The 20,123-nt window shown below is 46.3% G+C and overlaps 1 protein-coding gene across 4 annotated transcripts in view; it reads left to right on the forward strand.

Moving 5' to 3' along the window:
- Positions 1–20,123, forward strand: part of LOC117663325 (uncharacterized) — a 29,745-nt gene continuing 9,622 nt past the window's right edge. The window contains exons 1-11 of one of the 4 annotated variants that reach the window (XM_034413403.3): positions 1–521; positions 4,548–4,702; positions 4,850–5,010; positions 6,898–7,057; positions 8,516–8,686; positions 11,066–11,157; positions 11,993–12,150; positions 13,112–13,215; positions 15,753–15,977; positions 18,087–18,172; positions 19,100–19,236. In XM_034413403.3, coding sequence (XP_034269294.2) covers positions 4,553–4,702; positions 4,850–5,010; positions 6,898–7,057; positions 8,516–8,686; positions 11,066–11,157; positions 11,993–12,150; positions 13,112–13,215; positions 15,753–15,977; positions 18,087–18,172; positions 19,100–19,236 — 1,444 coding nt within the window. In that variant the 5' untranslated portion in view covers positions 1–521; positions 4,548–4,552. Of the gene's footprint in view, positions 522–628; positions 876–1,288; positions 1,482–4,547; positions 4,703–4,849; positions 5,011–6,897; positions 7,058–8,515; positions 8,687–11,065; positions 11,158–11,992; positions 12,151–13,111; positions 13,216–15,752; positions 15,978–18,086; positions 18,173–19,099; positions 19,237–20,123 lie in introns of those variants that run through there. The other 3 variants (XM_034413405.3, XM_034413404.3, XM_087876358.1) reach the window with 3 other exon arrangements.

Raw genomic sequence — 20,123 nt, forward strand, 5'->3', positions numbered from 1 at the left:
CACAAAATAAGCCACGCCCACAGAACCAGTAGTAAAAAAAATTAGAACCCACTCCTGGCTAAAGGATGCACGGGGCAGGCGTCCGGCTGGGGAATGAGCCGGTCTTCGCCCTCTAGTGGCCAAGCCGAGAAGAGCAGTTCGGCGGCGACCCAGGAGGACGATCAAGCGCTTTCCCCTGCGACTTGGCTCAGCTGGTCCGAGCAGGGGAAGGGCTGGGGGAGGGACCCCGCCTCCGCCCCCAACGCCCGCCCTTCCTGGTGTGCCGAAGCGAGAGGCCCCGAAGTTGCTGAGGAAGGAGCAGCTTGGGCTGCTAAAGCTTGGTAAGCATAAAAGAGTCAGCCGGGAAGGAGCTCCTCCGCGGCCTGTCTGCAGTTCTCAGCTTTTCCCCGCAAGCCTCCGGGGCTGCAGAGGCGGGGAAGCCGCCTCGTGATCGCCGTTGTGCAACAACGCCGCGCTTGCAACAGATGCGGGCAGACGCAGCCGGGTGCAGAAGCGGCTGGACGGAGGGATCGCGGGAGAAGGTAAAAGGGGGAAAGGTAGCGTGTGTGTGGGGGGGGGATATATATATATATAGAGAGAGAGAGAGAGAGAGAGAGAGCAGCGACCTGTTTCGCCCTCTCTCCATCAGCGACCCTTAACCAACTTGGGGTGGTTACTTTCCGTGGCTGGAGAGCACCGAACCAGGTCGGGCACCGCTGGGTTCGCGAAGAGGGAAAAACCCTGGAGAAACGCGCCTCCGATTGGGGATGTGGGGGCGGGGCGCAATCCCAGCCTTGGAACCCGAAAACCAAAGCAGAAAAGGCGCTGGTGTCCAACCAGACAGTTGGCTGCATAGCTGCGAAGTGTCTTGTTCTGCTGCCTCTGGAAGGTGACAGGTAGGAAGTAATCCAGGTGTTGCACTATAAAACCACATTAACCCATCACCCACCTCCTCCCACTTATGACTGTATGGCTGTAACTTTGTTGCTGGTATCCTTATAATTTATATTGAGTGTTTCCTAATATGATTTGATTGCTTATTTGTTCCCTATGACTATCATTAAGTGTTGTGCCTTGTGATTCTTGATGAGTGTATCTTGTCTTTTATGTACACCGAGAGCGTATGCCCCAAAGACAAATTCCTTGTGTGTCTAATCATACTTGGCCAATAAAGAATTCTATTCTACTCTACTCTACTCTACTCTACTCTACTCTACTCTACTCTACTCTACTCTACTCTACTCTACTCTAATTCTATTCTATTCTATTCTATTCTATTCTATTCTATTCTATTCTATTCCAAATAAAGATTCTAATTCTATTCTAATTCTATTCTATTCTATTCCTATTCCTATTCCTATTCCTACTCTACTCTACTCTACTCTACTCTACTCTACTCTAAAGCTTAGATCGTGCTGAGGACCGCAAACGAGTGTGAAGGAGTGAAAGCATCACAGAAAAACCACATTCTTAACAGATTCCTATGGTTGCCCAGAAGACAGGTGTGCATCTCTAAGTTGCTTTTCCCTTTGATCATCAAAGCTTGACTTTCAGGAGGGCAACAGGAAGGCTACCAACGGGGTGAAAATCAAAATCTCCGGTTTCAAAACATTCACAGTCAGCCTGTTTTAACTTTTGGGAAGGCTTTTTATGGGATTAGGCATCACGTGGATCAGCACAAAATGTCCATCTTAGTCCAGGGGTCTCCAATCTGGCATAGGACTGGCCTATGGACTCATCAGTAAATGAATCTTGATATCAGTTGCTATGAATCCACATTGTTGCAATGCTTCCTTCTTCTTCTTTTTTCTAAAGAACTTGGGTGGAATACATGATTCCTCCATCCTTGTGTCCCCCTTCCCCAGTGGGATTGACTGCCATTGACCCCCACATCCAAGCTTGGATTTGAACCCAGCTCACTCCACCAGAATATCAAATATTGTGCCTTGGTGATTTTCTGCAGTCTCTTTGTGACTCTTGGCTGGGGTCATAAATTGTAGTGAGGTGTAGTTTGTTGAATAGATCACAGTGCCTGGATTCACATATCAGGGTCATGTCAAAACCCATTATGGTTGACTGTACGCTATGTCATTTTTTCATAGTTAGTATAATGAGTTGAGATCACACTGTGGATTGAGTTATCATGTTGGTTTAATTTTGGCTTAGCAGGATTGCGAACCAGTGACTCCGTTTGTAAGTCAGTTCATGGTTTAATGTGCAGAGCCATTCATTTGTGGTTAATTCAATGAGCTGTGGAGAAACAAAAGCTGGTTTTGAATTGTATGAGCAAGGATAGGATGGATGAATTCAGCCGCTCTATCCAGAATTAATGCAGCTGCTCTTGACTCTCCCTTGGGCTTTTCTTTTCTTTTTCAAAGGAAACATTTTTTATTAATTTATTTTTTTCATAAGTGAAAGGAGTTCACACAATGAACTCAGTTGCAAAAGTTACAAATAACTTTTTGTATCAAGGCTTTAATATCCAATTTAGGAGCAAAAAATAGGCATAATATTGCAAATTGGCTTTTTTTTGGCCTGCACCTCCAAAATTCCTTCCATGTAATCTTCATGGGTAAGTTCCATTGCTCCGTGATGAAGGGCAATCATTCCCACTTCCACACACACAGTCTTGCACTGTGCACAATTGAAGTCATCTGTGCATCATGCTAGCTCTTCGTAATTCACATCAGGACTGACATTCATTTTGCGTGAATGGATCTGCATAATCCTGGCTCTGGCCTCTTCACTGGGCATTGGGAATTCAATCTTGCGGTCTAACCGTCCTGTAGCGAAGCAGAATCTGGGACTGTGATGGTGAACCTATGGCACGTGTGCCACAGGTGGCACGCAAAGCCATATCAGTGGGCACGCGAGCGTTGCCCTAGCTGAGCTTCGTCACGCATGTACATGCCTGCCAGCTGATTTTCGGGCCTTCTGGGCCCACTGGAAGTCAGGAAAAAGGCTGTTTCCAGCCTCCGGAGGGCCTCCAGTGGGGTGGGGAAGGCCATTTTCGCCCTCCCCAGGTTCCTAGAAAGGCTCTGGAGCCTGGGGAGAACGAAAAATGGGCCTAACAGGCCTACCGTGCCATTGCATGCCAAAAGCGGGAGCGCACGGGTGTCGCGCATGTGTGCACCAGGAGGGCACACTGAATTATGGATGTGGGCACGCACGGGCGTGGGCACGACCCCCCTTGTTCCCCCCGCTTTTGGCACGTGACAGCAAAAAGGTTAGCCATCACTGATCTAGGATATCAACATGATTGGTTGCAGCAATCACCTTGACTTGTGTGTTTGGTTGAAACTCATCAAGCTGATTAAGCAATTCCAACATGGTCCTGTGTACTTCACGATCACCAGCTTTTTCACTGTCAAATCTCTTTGTGCCAATGGCATCAAGTTCATCGATAAAGATGATAGAAGGTGCTTTCTCCTTGGCCAATGCAAAGGCATCTCGGACCAACTTTGCTCCGTCACCAATAAACATCTGCACCAGTTGTGGACCAGCTAGTTTCAAGAATGTAGCCTTTGTCTGGGCAGCACAAGCTCTGGCCAAGAGAGTCTTTCCTTTTTCCTGGAGGTCCATACATGAGCACCCCTTTAGGAGGTTGGATTCCCACGTTTTCCCTTAGGCTTTTCTTAATAAACCATTAAAGACTCATTCCAGGATGAAGATCTGTAGACTTTTGTGAAGTTTCCTGTAGAAACTAGTTCTTAGATGGGATTATCGGGGTGGGGGCTGGAATGGAAAATAGGAAGAACATCTTGGAAGACGGAACATTAAACCACTTCCAAGATATGCAACAAAAAAAACAAAATCCTATCTGGATGAAAACTCATCTCAAAGGCATGTTCTCCTACACCACAAACTCACCACGCGTTGAGCTGTGATGGCGCACTGGTTAAAGTGCAGTATTGCAGGCTAATTCAGCTCACTGCTCGCTGCCAGGAGTTCGATCCTCACCAGCTCAAGGTTGACTCAGTTTTCCATCCTTCTGAAGCCAGTAAAATGAGGACCCAGATTGTTTTGGGGGGCAATATGCTGACTCTGTAAACTGCTTAGAGAGGGCTCTAAAGCAAAATGAAGCGGTACCGTATTTTTCGGAATATAAGATGCATCTTTCCCCCCCAAAAAAGAGGGTGAAAATCTGGGTGCATCTTATACTCCAAATGTAGCCCCACCCGGTTTCTCAAACAGAGGTTATAGAGGGTGAAAAAAGCATCAGAAATGAAGCTTCAGAAAAAAAAAACGCAAACAGAGCTTCAGAAAAAAAAGCCCCCAAACAGAGCTTCAGAGGCTTTTTTTCTGAAGCTGTTTCGAAGGCTTTCAGAGGCAGGAAAAAAAACAAAAAAAAGCAAGGCACAGAGCTCACAACCAAGGAACCTGTTGCTAAAATTCACCTCTGGGAACAGCTGATTGGGGGCATTCTGGGAGGCCAATCCACCTGCCAATCAGCTTTTTTCTTATTTTCCTCCCCAAAAACTAAGGTGCGATTTATACTCCGGTGCGTCTTAAACTCCGAAAAATACGATATATAATTCGAATTGCTATTGTTATTTTCTCCATTGCAGACAAAATGATGGCTTTTTGTCGCCTTGCTGTCCCGTTGCTGTTGGCTGGGCTCTGCTGGGGATGGGACTTCCCCTTCAGGGATCCCACATTGTCTTGGGAGGAGCGAGTGGATGATTTGGTTAACAGGCTGACCCCGGAAGAGATGATCCTGCAGGTACGAGAAGCATCTTGAATGGTTTGGTGGGATTGATGGTCAACGGGGCTTTGGAAGACCCAGTCTGCTTGTCTTCACCTATCAAACCACATCAGAGGAGTGCCTGACCATAGTTATCCGTTCACCATATGGGCTTTCTACTCTCAGATGGCGAGAGGCGGAGCTCTGAAAAATGGACCGGCCCCACCTATTGCCCGCTTGGGCATTGCGCCCTACAACTGGAACACCGAATGTCTTCGTGGGGATGCAGAGGCACCAGGCTGGGCAACATCTTTTCCTCAAGCGCTTGGCTTGGCTGCCTCTTTCAGGTAGGAGTTTACCTGTTAAGTCAATGTACAGGTAGTCATAGACTTATGGCCACAATTGAGGACAAAATCTCCATAATGTCAGCAAAGCAGTTGTTATGTGAGTGTTGCCCCCAATTCTGTCTCTGAGCTCACCCACTTAGAATCTTGGTGACCCATTATTGCTAAATATTCAGCAATCAGGCCTACTAGCATGGACATCTCGAGAATCCAGAGTTGCAAGATCTGCTACCATTTTTGGAATTGTAGAGTTGGAAGGGCCACAAGGATTGTCTACTCCAGGGGTCTGCAACCTTAAACACTCAAAGAGCCATTTGGACCCGTTTCCCACAGAAAAGAAAACACCGGGAGCCACAAAACCCTTCCTGTGCCTGACTATTTCTTGAGCGGCCACAAAACTAGCATATGTAGTTGAATCTGTTTTCTTCTGAAACTTTTCTTGGATTTATCCATGGTTGGCCTACCAAAGGTTGAAAAGCTCAATAAATCACGTGCCAGTGGGTGTCGCACATTGCCTGTTGTGATGCATATTTTGAGTGACAGGGAGCCGCAGCAGAGGGGTGAAAGAGCCACATGTGGCTCCAGAGCTGCAGGTTGCTGACCCCTGGTCTACTCTGAAAACAATTTACACCACCTACCAGAGGCAGATCTACAGCTTCCTCTTCAAAGTCTCCAGAGATGGAGAACCCAAACCAGCAGAGGTAGACTATTCCACTATCTACCTATGAACAACCTAAGAACAACTTTTAGGAAATCTTTGTTGGTTTGGAAGAAAATCTAGGTAGTGTCGCCTTATTTCTGAGTCTAATTTCCATGGCCAAGGAAAATAATTACAATCCCATCTTCTCTGTAGCTTCCATTTATGATCCTGACTATAGCTAACATCCCCATGCAAATCATGTAAATAACGTGCTGCACACTATCTGCATATGATGTCATTACAGGGGTGAAATGAAATCCTACTGGTTCGGACCGGTTCGGGCGAACCACTAGGGATTATGGGCATCAATTCGCCAAACTGGTAGCAATTACCCCTCCTTGGTCCCACCCACCCACGTCCGGCCGGTCGCTGCTCACCTCTTCCGGCCACTTGATATTCCACAGAATTCAATGTTAAATGCAGCAGAGAGAATGCTAACTTTTCTCCCTCCATTCAGGACGGAGCTGCTGCAGCCTGTCCCTTTTAAGGTAGTCCCCAGGAGGGAGGGGGCCAGGAGGGGACCATAAAGGGAGCAGCAGCTCCGTTCTGAATGAAGGGAGAAAAGTTAGCATTCTCTCTGCCACAGAATTCAATGTTAAATGCAGCAGAGAGAATGCTAACTTTTCTTCCTCCATTCACAATGGAGCTGCTGCAGCCTGTCCCTTTAAGGTAGTCCCCAGGAGGGAGGGGGATGGGACGGGGGAGCAGCTGAAATGGAGCTGCTTTTGTGGAAGGCAGGAAAATGGGGAAGGGGATTTTCCTGCCTGTCATCCATTCGTCAATCTCAGCATAAACTCAGGGAAGGATGGTAGGCAGGAATATTTCCCTCCCCATTTTCCTGCCATTCGCGATAAGGAGTGGCTGGGAGGGGAGGGGCCAGTGAGGAGCCCCTCGATGTGAGTGAGTGATGTCAAGTTGGCCACGCCCACCCAGTCACATGACCTCCCCCCCCCAAATAAGCCACGCCCACAGAACCAGTAGGGGGAAATTTTTAATTTCACCCCTGTGTCATTGACACAAAATACATAGTTGGGGCGTCCTCTGGAAGCCTCTTATCTTGGTCCCGCAGAGAACTGAGACTCCCACCTGTAAAGAATGATGGCCTAGCACGGCATGCGTGTTTGGCGTGACCTCATTTCATGACAATACAGACTCCTATTCTCTTCAACTCTCCTTATGTCTTCCAATAGCCCTCAACTCATCTTCGAAGTGGCCAACGCTACAGCCACTGAGGTCCGTGCCAAGCACAACTATTTTGACTCCGTAGGCTACTACAACGACCATACCGGCTTAAGCTGTTTCAGCCCAGTCTTGAACATCATGCGGCACCCACTCTGGGGCAGGAACCAGGTATCAAAGATTTAGGAACATGAATGGGGAGGGTAAGGATTGAGGTCCATCAGACCTGGAAGATCAGGGAAAACATGTCAAGAGACTTTTAATTGTTACAAGAATAGTCTTCTGAAATGCAACTACGGTTGAGTGTCTCCAAGGTTGTGAAGAACCTTGAATCTCAAGATCAAGATCTCCTGGTTACCTTCTGGGAGAGGTTCGGTTGTATCTGAAACAGAATGTCTAGATTTAGTCACAGTTTGTTCCATATGGCATCAACCTGGTGAAGTCTCAAGTTTCGTTTTTGCACTACGTGTCAGAATGAACACTGATTAATATACATATATTGTATTTTTGGGAGTATAAGACGCACCTTTTTCCTCCCTAAAAGGGGGTGAAAATTTAGGTGCGTCTTATACATCGAATGTAGCCCCGCCCATCCATTGGCCCCCACCCTTTGGCCTCTGCCTCCCAGCAGTTTACCTCCTTGCAGCAAGCAGCAAGAAGAAACAGCTTCTTTCAATTTCAGCACAGCCTAATTAGCACAAGTTGATTGGATCGGTCTCCCGACTCTCTGCTGTTTTGCTCTCAGGTGTTTTGCACAGGCCTCTGATGCTTGCTGCAAGGAGGTAAATTGCTGGAGCAGATTTTTTTTTCCCTTGTGCTAATCAAGCTATGCTGAAAACGAAAATGAAAGTAAAGCAGGCTGCTTGCTGCAACCAGGCAAAATTGCTGAGGCAAAGGCAGAGGGAGATTTCTTTTTCTTGTTTTCCTCACCAAAAAAGGTAGGTGCAATGTATACTCCAAAAAATACGGTATGTATATTTCTGTAAGGGTGAACATATGTGTGTATATGTGTGACACATAACACACACGCTATATACGTATGTATGTATGTACTGTGTGTAGAATGTATATAGAATTTCATTTTTAATGCGTGCCAGTGCGCTCACAGTAAAAAAAATACAATAAAGGTTACCTTATCTTATCTCAACAGGGATTACACTAAAGGTTACAAATATTCCTAGTCTTGACCATCAGAGTCACCTGAGCTGAAAAAGGAGCTCCTAAAATTAGGTTAAAGCAAATCCTGAGATAGTTTGACCTGTAGAAATTTAAGGAAGACCCAAGGAACTGCTAGGATCTTACTCCCAGAAATGGGAATAACCAGAAGTAGAAATGAGTGACTTGATGATCAAGGGCTTTTGATCATGGGTGTCAGCTTTAATTTTACAGGTTGACAGCTAATAATATTCTGCATTTCATTTTAGATTGGAGGTTTAAGGTTACAGTATTAATATCTTGCTATATTATACACCATTATTTTAGAATCTCATTGTTTTGGTGCTTCTTTGTTATTCTTTTCATTTCTTGGCCAGATTAGTCTCATTTTACGCTTGTCATCAACTGAAATAAAAACGGGGTGGGGGAAGAATAGGGTTGAGCTGACCAGCTTGCTTCTTTTCCCACTCTTAGGAGACTTATGGAGAGGACCCATTCTTGACCACCCAGCTGGGAGTTGCATTTGTGAAGGGACTTCAGGGTGACCATCCCCGTTACGTCAAAGCTAATGCTGGCTGCAAGCATTTTGATGTCCATGGGGGTCCTGAGAATATCCCTGTATCCCGGTTTTTATTTGATGCCAAGGTCAGTGAAAGAAGACCAGAGATGGACCTTCTGTCCAGGTAGATTTTGGAGTTGAGCACCTCCTTCCAGCCAGCTTCTCCATCTCATTTATTTTCATCCCAACCGCCTAGTTTCTTGCAACCGTCAAAGCAAGAACAGCACAAGAGAATTTATTTATTTATTTAATATAGCATATGGCATCTCCCAAGGGCCATGCAATCACGGATATACAACACTAATGAAACACACTACACATACAAACACAAATGCAGTAGATGAGATAAAATATTAAATTAGGCTAAATATAATACGGCATCATAGAGTCACAATAGATGTTATAGTTCAATATCTAAGGAAGTTAGCTACAGTAGTGGCCAAAATTGTGGAAACCTTTTGGGAAAAGTGTATTTTTGAGGTTTGATGGCTAATAACACCACTTTTTTGGGGGGGAGTCGTACCATCAAATTATATATCAATGGAAAGATAAATTTAATTCAACTTTCGTTTGAGAGATAAAAGTGGCTTTTTTCATGGGATTCTAGATTTCAGGCCAAACTCCTGCCTTCTGGCCAAACAGTCCTTAACACTCAACTTCACATTGCATTGCGCCATTTCATCTTGTATACACCCAGATGATTTCCTTCTGTCAGTTAGGCCCAGTCTCTTAATTCTTCTGGCATCACTTGCTGTTGTGCACCTTTTCCTGCCTTTACCCGTGTGGTTTTGTAGTGACCGAGTCTCCTTATACCTCTTCGAAAACTTAGAAATGCCACCTTTGGTTAAGTTTCCACCAGTTTTTCTTCTAATTTCTTTATAACTGTAGCCTTGTTCGCTTAATAATACTATTTGACATCACTTTCTGGGCGACCAGTCACCTCTTTGCACCATTACTTTAATTTTATTACGTTTTACAAGCTCACTAAATGAAAGAACACAAAAAAAACCCCAACCAACTTGATAGCGATCACATGACACACTGACAAATGTCCTCCTTCTCAGCTTCAATACCTGACACCAATAAACGAATCCTCCTGTGATCTGATTGGCTCATTGCCAAAACAAGAGGACACCTGATTGGCTCTCTAAAAACTCATGCTCATTGTCTACAATCAGATGAAGGAAAGCTACTGGATATCAACCTGAGCAGGTTGTGATTCCTTTTTCTGGTTATTTGGCTATAACCTTTCATAGAATACAGATAATTGAACAAACTTTGTTGCATTACATTCTTGATTAAATTATCTTTCCATTGATATATAATTTTATGGTACGACTCAAAAAAAAAGTGGTGTTATTAGCCATCAAACCTCAAAAATACACTTTTCCCAAAAGGTTTCCACAATTTTAGCCGCTACCGTAACTGTTTCTGGTGTGGCTGAAATGGCATCATCCCAAATGCCTTGAAATTGGTCATTCCTGATTCTCCTTCACGTATGGGTGTTGTGGGAATCTGATCAACCATTGACTCCTAATAACTCCTATTAACACATATGAAATGAACCCTCAACCATATGTTTTAAGTTCTGGCCCAAAGGTGCTTTTTCAAGAGGCAACTGGACTTTCTGTTTTTTTTTTCTTTGAAGACGTTTCGCTTCTCATCCAAGAAGCTGCTTCAGCTCTGATGATCGTGTGGCTCAGCTGGGATCATCAGAAACTTAAAAGAAAAAAAAAGCCTCTGACGATCAGCTGGGATCATAAGAGGCTTTTAAAAGCATTTTTTTACAGCCTCTTCCACCAAAGAGGTTGTAGAAAAAATGGTTTTAAAAGTAAAAAAAAAAAAAGTTGGCCACGCCCACTCAGTCACATGGGGTAATGTGACTGAGTGGGCGTGGCCAACTTTTTTTTTTTTTTACCACCAAGCCACTCCCACAGAACCGGTAGTAACAAATTTTACATTTCACTACTGCACAAAACCATCCCGCCTGGACCACACGGCCTTGCTGGCCTTCGCACGTGCGGGAGCGGCAAAACCCAGAAGAGCAGCATTCCATCGTGCGTGCACGCACCGGCACCCGAACTTCCGGTTTCCTGTGCAGACACATGCCTGACAAACAGCTGGCTGTCGCACATGTGCACAACGTAAACCTGGAGGTTTGGGTGTCAGCGTGCACATGCGTGCCGGAACGCTGCTCTTCTGGGTTTCAGCACTCCCGCACATGCGAAGGCCAGCTGACCGGCGCACATGTGTGCACAGGAATGTGGAAGAGTAGCCAGCGAGACCACGTGTCCCTCACGGGATGGTTCTGCATGCCGCTTCAGGCACACATTCCATAGGTTTGCCAACACAAACTTATAATAAAAGGACAGAAGACAGAACTGATTTGGGAGGAGTTTCACAAGCTGTGTTGAATGGGCTGGCAACAAACACACAACACAACATGGTGGTGTGTTTTGTGACAGGTGGAGGAACGTGATTGGCGCATGACTTTCCTGCCTCAGTTTGAAGCCTGCGTACGGGCTGGGACATTCAGCTTCATGTGCAGCTATAACAGGTATTATATTATATTATTGTATTGTATTGCATTGTATTGTATTGTATTGTATTGTATTGTATTGTATTATTATTTTATATTTTATTCTTTTTTATTTTTTATTTTATTTTATTTATTTTATTTTATTGTATTTGTTTATTTTATTTTATTTATTTTATTTGTTTTATTATTTTATTTTATTTGTTTTATTATTTTATATTTTATTTTATTTATATCCTGCCTGTATTACTTCTACAAAGTAGGAGCCTTGGTAGTACAGTGGTCTAAAGCACCCTGTTATTAAGAACAGCTGCCTGCAATTACTGCAGGTTCGAATCTCTCCAAGGCTGAAGGTTGACTCAGCCTTCCATCCTTTCTAAGGTAGGTAAAATTGAGGACCCAGTTTGTGGGGGCAATAAGCTGACTTTGTATAAATATACAAAAGAATGAAGGCTATTGCTTAGCGCATTGTAAGCCGCCCTGAGTCTCCGGAGAAGGGCGGCATATAAATCAAATTAAAAAAAAATAATAACTTGATGCAACAAAACTTCCCCCTATTTTACCCACAACAACCCTGTGAGGTCAGTTGGGCTGAGAGAGAGTGGTTCAAAGTCATCCAGCTGGCTTTCATGGCTAAGGCGGGACTAGAACCTCTCTGTCTCCTGGTGATTGGCCCAAAGTCACCCAGTTGACTTTCATAGCGAAGGCGGGACTAGAACTCACAGCCTCTTGCTTTTTTCCTCGTGCCTGAACCACCAGACCAAACTGGCTCTTGTCCAGCCAGGAAGACCAGAAGCCATGGCCCCAAAGAAGTCACGCTTGTAAGTCTGCTAACCATCTTTGGTTCCTCTGGCAGAATTAATGGCGTCCCAGCCTGTGCTAACAAGAAGCTGCTGACAGACATCCTGCGTGATGAATGGGGCTTCCAGGGTTATGTAGTGAGCGATGAAGGTGCTGTGGAGCTGATCATGGCTGGGCACCGCTACACGCACAGTTTCCTGGAGACTGCCATTGGTGAGTGTTGCAATGCACCTCTCTTCTCATCTGGAAGCCCTTTGCAACCCAGCTTCAGTTGCAGATTGAGTTCCGGGAGTCCGTGCTCTGAGGCTAACCTTCTAGCCTGGAGCCCAGATTTGCTTCCATCTGTCCTTACTTTCATCATCCAAGCACTGTTTTCTCTCCCACATCCACCAAAAACTCTTTGTTTGTAATTAGCACATATAAAGGTAAAGATTTCCTCTATCCAGTGGCAGGGGTGAAATGCTACCGGTTCGCACCAGTTCGGATGCCCTAATTAAATCATGAGCCTTGAGCCAAGCTTCAAAAGAAATCCAGTTATTTATTAGGAGCTTCATGTCGGCACATTCCCAACTGATGTAATTTACACCCAATCATAACCCTGTTTCCCTCCTCCCCCCACTTCCCCCAGGGTGTGTCATCAATCACATTTGCCAATGGAACAATTTCACGGGTTGTAGAGCCCACTCCCCTCCGGCCACTGTGGGTAACCCTGAGATACGGCCTTGAGAGAGATAAGTCTGGAATGTGCATGTGTCTTTGGCTGCTGTGCCATTTTGTCGGTTTCCCATCCCCATCCTTGCTTATGGCAATTCGAGAGCAGGCCAGGGATGCTTTGCGAGTCGACACCGACTGCCGGAAGTTCAGCAGTTTGATCCTGACTGGCTCAAGGTTGACTCGGCCTTCCATCCTTCCAAGGTGGTTTTAATGAGGACCCAGGTTGTTGGGGGCAATAGGCTGACTCTGTAAACCACTTAGAGAGAGCTGTAAAGCACTGTGAAGCGGTATATAAGTCTACGTGCTCTTGCTATTCACTTGCTAAGGATGATATACTATTGCTAGACTATCTGTCTCCTCAAAGAGATAGCCAAACCATGACTTGCGGGTAAACATGAATTGAAGCCAAGGTTTCACTGACTTTTTGGATTAACTGTGTCATCCTTCTTTCTCCCTGCAGTGGCTGTGAATGCCGGATGTAATCTAGAGCTTTCTTTTGGGATGAAGGACAATGTTTACATGTACATAGCCGAAGCCCTTAGCAAGGGCAACATTTCTGTGGAAGTAAGTGGCTCACCTCCTTGCAGTAGAAGAAAATGCCACCAATTCCAGAGCAGACAAGTCGGAATGTGATGCTCTCTCTTTTCCAAAAGAGTGAAGAGAAACAGGGAACGCTGGGCTCTTCCAAATGTTGCTAAACTACAACTTCCAGCATCCATTGCAATGAATTATTACTAAATGGGATTGCTGGGAGTTGTAGCTCAGCAACAGGGCTCTAAGGAGCATCTCCTTGAAGGAGAAAGGCTAACTCGGATTCCACAACGATGGATTCATATTACAAAGTAGGGAGGTTTTGTTTTAATGTGAGCATTTAATGTGTTTGAGTGTCATGGAAAAAGCTAGACTCCTCTTCAATTGGAAATTTATCAACAGAGGACAAGATCATCTTTGCTGTTGCAAAGTTGCAATTGTGGTCATAAGCTGAAGACTATCTATACATATTCTTGGGGGAAATGTAAGTTGAGAACTTCTTTAAAAGTGGTTCTTGGAGGAAAATAAACGTAGAAGAAAAAAGAAAAAGGAACCAATAGAAAATGTAATTTTCTGGAACAAGAGAGTACAAGTCCCTAATTAAAAGTATTAGAAGGTAGCTCAGCCTCCCTGTTGAATGAAGGGAAAGTGGCATTAAGGAAAGAAAAAGTGGAAACTGCTTGGAACAAGGGAGAAGAGCACCACTGAAACTGTGCAATGCGAGGTTTGCGGAATGGCATGGGAAAAGCAGTAGATGCGATGAAAAGGAAGGCTTGTGTTAATGAACAAGAGTTTGCCGACAGAGGGTATGCATGTTAAGTACAGTTTTAATTCAGATGATGCCATGGGTTTTGGCTAAGAACTGGACTGACTTGCAGTGAATGTTAGACTGTACAATGCAACAGGGAGTATCCAAAGTAATGCATAATAGGAGAAATGGAATGAATGATTGCAAGTTACGCATCAGTGGCCAAAACAAAAGATAAAACCCCCACAACAAAGAAGGGAAATAAATTTGTGTCTCTTGATGAGATACAATAGGAAAATGTGTGGAGTCATTTTAAGATATATAAATGCTGGTAGAAAAGTAACTCCTTTACTTAAAGATGTTAAAGATATAAAACATTATGTAAGTTATGGATAGAATGATTGGTCTGATTTATTGCTAAAGTAGACTACATGTTCTGACTTAGGCTCCCTTAAAAAGCAGGAATTGGTCCCGGCAAAACCTCTTTTATTTACATGACTGTGAATTACTTTCATGCACAGTCAGCAAGGCTTGTCCAAACAGTTTTTCAAAGGAATATTTATCAACACAGACCTTATCTCGCTTGGCAAGCTGCCACGTAACTTGTTTCCAAACGCAGTACAAGGCAAAACTTGGCACAGAGTCTCTTAGAGTCACGAACAGAACTTTCCACTCTTGAAACAAACGAAGAAACGAATTGTTTCCTGCAAAAGCCCCCTCCCCATTCGCTCCTCTTTTGTTTCCTATGGGAGGGGCCAATCATCTCCAAAGTGTGGCTTTACTCCCAAGTTGACCCTGCTTTCTGAGTTGTCTTCTGGCAGCTCTGCGCATGCACACACTGAGAACAGGCTCCAGCTGTTCCTCTGCCTCACTGTCTAGCTCCCCCTCTGCTTCCGACGCAGAGCCCTCGTCTGAGCTTTCCCCAGCCCCCAGGACTGGCCCATGTTCCTCCCCAACCTCCTCACTGTCCAACTCTGCTGCCAGCTCCACTGGCTGCTGGTGGGCCACAACACTACAATAATGCGGTACACAAAGACTTTTACCCTTTTTAAAGTGAGCACAGCAATCAAATATCTGGCCATGCCTGAGTTCCCCTCTTCCCTCACATTAACTGATTGGATGGATAATATAAAAAGCACATGGACAGGGATACACAAAACTCTGAAAAAGCACAAAAAAGTAAAAAGAGAAAAAAGACAAACGATAGACAGACAAGAAATGAGCTACCCAAAAGGTGTTTAAAGTAGGCAATAAGGTATATTTGTCCACAAAATAAGGTAAAGGAAAAGGTTCCCGGCACATATGTTCTAGTCGTTCCTGACTCTAGGGGGCGGTGCTCATCTCCCGTTTCAAAGCCGAAGAGCCAGCGCTGTCCAAAGACGTCACCGTGGTCATGTGGCCAGCATGACTCAATGCCAAAGGCACACGGAACGCTGTTACCTTCCCACCAAAGGTGGTCCCTATTTTTCTACTTGCATTTTTTGGTGCTTTCGAACTGCTAGATTGGCAGAAGCTGGGACAAGTAACGGGAGCTCACCCCGTTATGCGGCACTAGGGATTCAAACTGCTGAACTGCTGACCTTTCGATCGACAAGCTCAGCATCTTAGCCATTGAGCCACTGCGTCCCATTATCCACAAAATATTTGAACCTAAAAAGACCTTGTAAAAACTAGATCCTAAATATATAGAACCTTTCGCTATAATAGGAGCCATCAACCCCAGTTAAGGTAAAATTGCAATTGCCAAGGGATTTTAAAAGGATAGAGCCAGTGTTCCATTGTAGTTTATTGAAGACACCCTGCTTCTCCTTACTTTCTGTAGACAATCCGGGATCGTGTCCGTCCCCTTTTCCTCACTCGTCTACGCCTGGGAGAATTTGACCCACCAGCCATGAACCCCTATAATGCCCTGGGGGTTGAGGTTGTACAGTCAGAAGCCCACCGCAGTCTGGCCCTCCAAGCTGCCCTCCAGAGCTTTGTTTTGCTGAAAAACCGGAACGAAATGCTGCCTTTTAAGGAGGAATATCTGTTGCGCAAGACCATTGCGGTAAGTGTTCACCGAGGGGCACTTGCAAAATCAACCTGTTCCTTATAAGTTTGCAGTAACGATGGACATTCCCTCCTGGGACATATTCATGGGGAGATTGACACAGTGGTGAAATCCAATTTTTTTTACTACTGGTTCTGTGGGTGTGGCTTGGTGGGTGTGGTGTGGCTTGGTGGGCGTGGCTTGGTGGCATGGCAGGGGAAGGATACTGCAAAACCTCCATTCCCTCTCCACTCCAGGGGGAAGGATTTTTCAAAATCTCCATTCCCATCCCACTCTAGGGCCAGCCAGAGGTGGTATTTGCTGGTTCTCCAAACTACTCAAAATTTCTGCTACCGGTTCTCCAAACTGGTCAAAATTTCCACTACCGTTCTCCAGAATCTGTTAGAAACTGCTGTATTTCACTCCTGGATTGACACATCCGTGAACATGACTGAGCAAACGTTGTCCAAATTGTACAGTTTGACTTCTGGCAGCAGTTGGGGTTGCTCCAGCAGGCTGGCCGGTCTCCAATGTCTAGGTGGGCTCCGCTGCGGAGGGCTGGCAGCATGGGTCACTGTGGTGGTTGACTAGTCCCACCTGGGGAGACTCAATCATGGGCTGGACTGGGCCGACAAGAACTGTGGAAGAGTCACAGCCTGGGTAGATCAGTCTTCTGGGAGGGGAGGAAACGTGAAATTTGGCTGGCTCAGGACCACTCTCACTTTTTTGGGTTGATGTGAGTGCCCGACGCCACTGAGGCTCAGCTGGCCGAATCTTTCCGGTAGCTCCCCGAGGGTTTGGCTGCAGGCTGTGGTCTGGTACCTTCAATCCCCTGATTCACTGAGGTCCAGTGGGCCCATTGACGGCCACTAGAGGATCATTGTTCTTGCCTCCCTCGTTGAGGTGATTGGGCACTCCCTCACTGGCACCTGGAACGCAGCCTGGCAGTTGAAGCTGTCCTCCACCCAGTAGAACTCTGGGTGGCCAGTCGTTTGGTAGGGACTTTAGGTCGGGCGCCCACCTGGCGCACAACCTCCGCCACCATTTCCTCCACCCGTTGGGTCTCCAACAGAGTCTGTAGGCTTCTTAGGGCTCCTCTGCAAGCTCCACAAGTGCCTGTGGCTTCTTCAGTCTTCCCCTCCATCTTCCCTGAGTCTTCCTGCTGCCCAGGTAGACCGGGTAAGCAGCCAGGGCTCAGGACCCCGGAGTTGGAGCTTGGAGTTTAGGAGAGTTGGTTTAATGTGAGGGTTCCAAGTAACACACCCACAGCAAGCAAACCTCCGAGGCAGGTAGATTCCTCAAAGAATAGCTTTATTGGATATGTCATATTGGCATGGGCTGGTGAAAACCAATTCTAAACGTTCTGGCAGTTTTAACCTAAGTAAAAGTAGAAGTTTTTCACTTTCTCAAAACAATCAGTTCCAATCAGGATACAGTCCAGTTGCTAGGTGACCTCAATCCCCTCCTTCCCAACACCTGCTGAAATGTCCTTGGTTCCCAAGAGAAAGTATTTTGTTTTGAGTATAAGCCCCAGCTCCTCCTTCCCTATCCCTCAGCTCCAGTTGTGGCAGCCCTGAAGCCTCAAAATAGTCTCAGTCAGGTCAGTTTCGGGAGGGAGGGAGGGAGGGAGGGAGGGAAGGAAGGAAGGAAGGAAGGAAGGAAGGAAGGAAGGAAGGAAGGAAGGAAGGAAGGAAGGAAGGAAGGAAGGAAGGAAGGAAGGAAGGAAGGAGGTTTTTGAGGTCATGCTGAGGGTCCAGACTGGCTAAGTCTTGGGGTTGCTTTTTCAAACAGTGGGTGCTGCTATGACTGAGAAGTCCTGCTTTTTGGGTGACATTCTTTAAGGGCTCCTGTAGCAGCGTCTTCCTGCTGGGAAGGAGCAGAGACCATGAGAAACAACGATCCTTGACTACAAGATGACACTGTAACTAGCAGTGGTTATACTGATTCACAAAACTAAAACATACACAAAGTACTGTGGACTTTAGTTTGATTGTTAAATTCACTTATAAAAGCGGGGAGGGGGAATCAATGAAAAAGTCAATGCCGGAATCCTTGATGGCCACTATCTTCGTGTTCCCTTGAGAGAAAGCAAGCAGCTCCTCTACTTCCCCTTATTCTTTCTGGCAGGTGGTCGGACCCTTTGCAGACAAAGCTGATCTCCTCTTTGGGGACTATGCACCAATCCCTGAACCCAAATACATTTATACACCCAGGTAAGACCAACAATCCTCTCTGCCCCCAAACAGGTTTTTGTGTGACAGTGGTGGTATGATTGGGGCTGATGGTATTAGATCTGAGCTCTCATCTAGATTTCTTCTAAGCTTTTCTGCAGCTGGTGTGAATTATTATTATTTTATTTATTAAATTGATGTGCCGCCCCAACTCACTGTCCAGTGAGAGATATATGTCATTTGAGTGTTGTCTTGGTTGTGGCTCTTCCTCCTCTTCCTCAGGGTTATTCCTTCTTCTCGTGACACTCAACTATGCAGCTAACTGCAGCTCAGCCACTACTTTGGGTATTCTGCTGGTTATTATAGTAGGTCAGTGATGGCTAACCTTTTTGCTGTCACGTGCCAAAAGCAGGGGGAGCACAGGGGGGTCATGCGTGTGCATGCCCACACCCATAATTCAATGCTCCCCTTGTGTCCCCCCCGCGCATGTGCGCGTGACCCTCCCCTGTGCTCCCCCTGCTTTTGGTACATGACAGCAAAAAGGTTACCGGTGGGCCCATTAGGCCTGTTTTTCGCCCTCCCCAGGCTCAAGAGGCTTTTTTGGAGCTGGGGAGGGCAAAAACAGCCTCCCCCACCCCCATCCCGGAGGCCAGAAACGGGCCATTTCCCGACTTCCGGTGAGCCCGGAAGGCCTGAAAATCAGCTGACCGGCACGCACATGCGTGCTGTAGCTGAGCTAGGGCAATGCTTGCATGCCCACAGATATGGCTCCTCATGCCATCTGTGGCACGCGTGCCATAAGTTCTCCATCATGGTTATAGGTCCTTCAAATGCGCCTGTAATATGGTGGGACTATTGAAGGACGTTTCTAGGGTTGGTTGATCCAGTTTCACAAGTCAAGGCTCTGAAGACGAGATCCTTCTGGTATTTGTGACTTCTGAGAAGTTCTTGTTTCTGGCTGATGTGCAGGAGGGGCTTAGCAACTATCTCAGCCAATGTCACCTGTGCCCTTGGATGTGAGGATCCGAAATGTCTCGTGTATTATCCCAAAGAGGTGAAAGCTGCAGTGGAAGGAGCAGACGTTGTGGTTGTGTGCCTTGGGACAGGTAAGAGCTGTTCCTAAAAAATATGCAGGGTTTCTGCCAGCCCTTCAAGAAGTGGAAGGTTATAGTAACAGAGTCTTGCAAGCTTGAAAGCATTTCTCCCTTGACTTGACTATCCAGCGAATTAGAGAGTATCCCTTCTTGAGATGCTTTCTCCATCCTTGTTCCTTTGGTGGGCAGAGAGATCTCCTCTCTGATTTCATTGAGGTTGTGGTCATCTCACAGGTGCTTTCATTTTAAAGGCAACTGGGCAGGGGTAGGCTTCAAAAATTTTAGCAAGAGGTTCTCTGCCTGGTTGCTAGGTGGACATGGCCTAGTCGGCTTCCTGCACCATGGCAGAGGGAGGGGGTTTGCCCTCCCCAGGCTCCGGAGGCTTTTTTTGAGCCTCCAGGAGGGCGAAAACGGCCTCCCCAGGTTCCATAGGCCCTCTGTAGGCCCTCTGGCCCATTTCCAGCCTTCCTGAACTTCTGGTAGACCCATTGTTTGCCCTCCCCGAGCCTCCGCGTGCGCCCTGCACTTACCTGCATCCAAAACGAGCCACGTGGGGACTCCTGGGAGGGGTGGGGTGGGGTGGGAGGGGCCAGCCAGGAGTGGGATTTGTGGGTTCTCCGAACTGCACAGAATCTTAGCTAGAGGTTCTCCCGAACCCCTGCGAACCGCCAGCACCCCACCCCTACAACTGGGCTTTCTGATTATTATTTTTTAACATCTTAAAGAAAAAACAGCCCAGTTGCCTTAAAGCAGAGTTCCCCAACCTTTCCAGCTTCATCCACCAGTGAGGGAGAGGGGATGGTTCCATACAAGCAGCCAGCAAGCCCCCGCACGCACTCACACAGCCCCATTGGCACGAGCAGCACATGTGCTTGCCCGCTGCTCATACGAGTGGGACT

Source organism: Pantherophis guttatus, chromosome 10 (assembly GCF_059756535.1).
Source record: "Pantherophis guttatus breed Tessera chromosome 10, ASM5975653v1, whole genome shotgun sequence".
Classification (NCBI taxonomy): Eukaryota; Metazoa; Chordata; class Lepidosauria; order Squamata; family Colubridae; genus Pantherophis; species Pantherophis guttatus.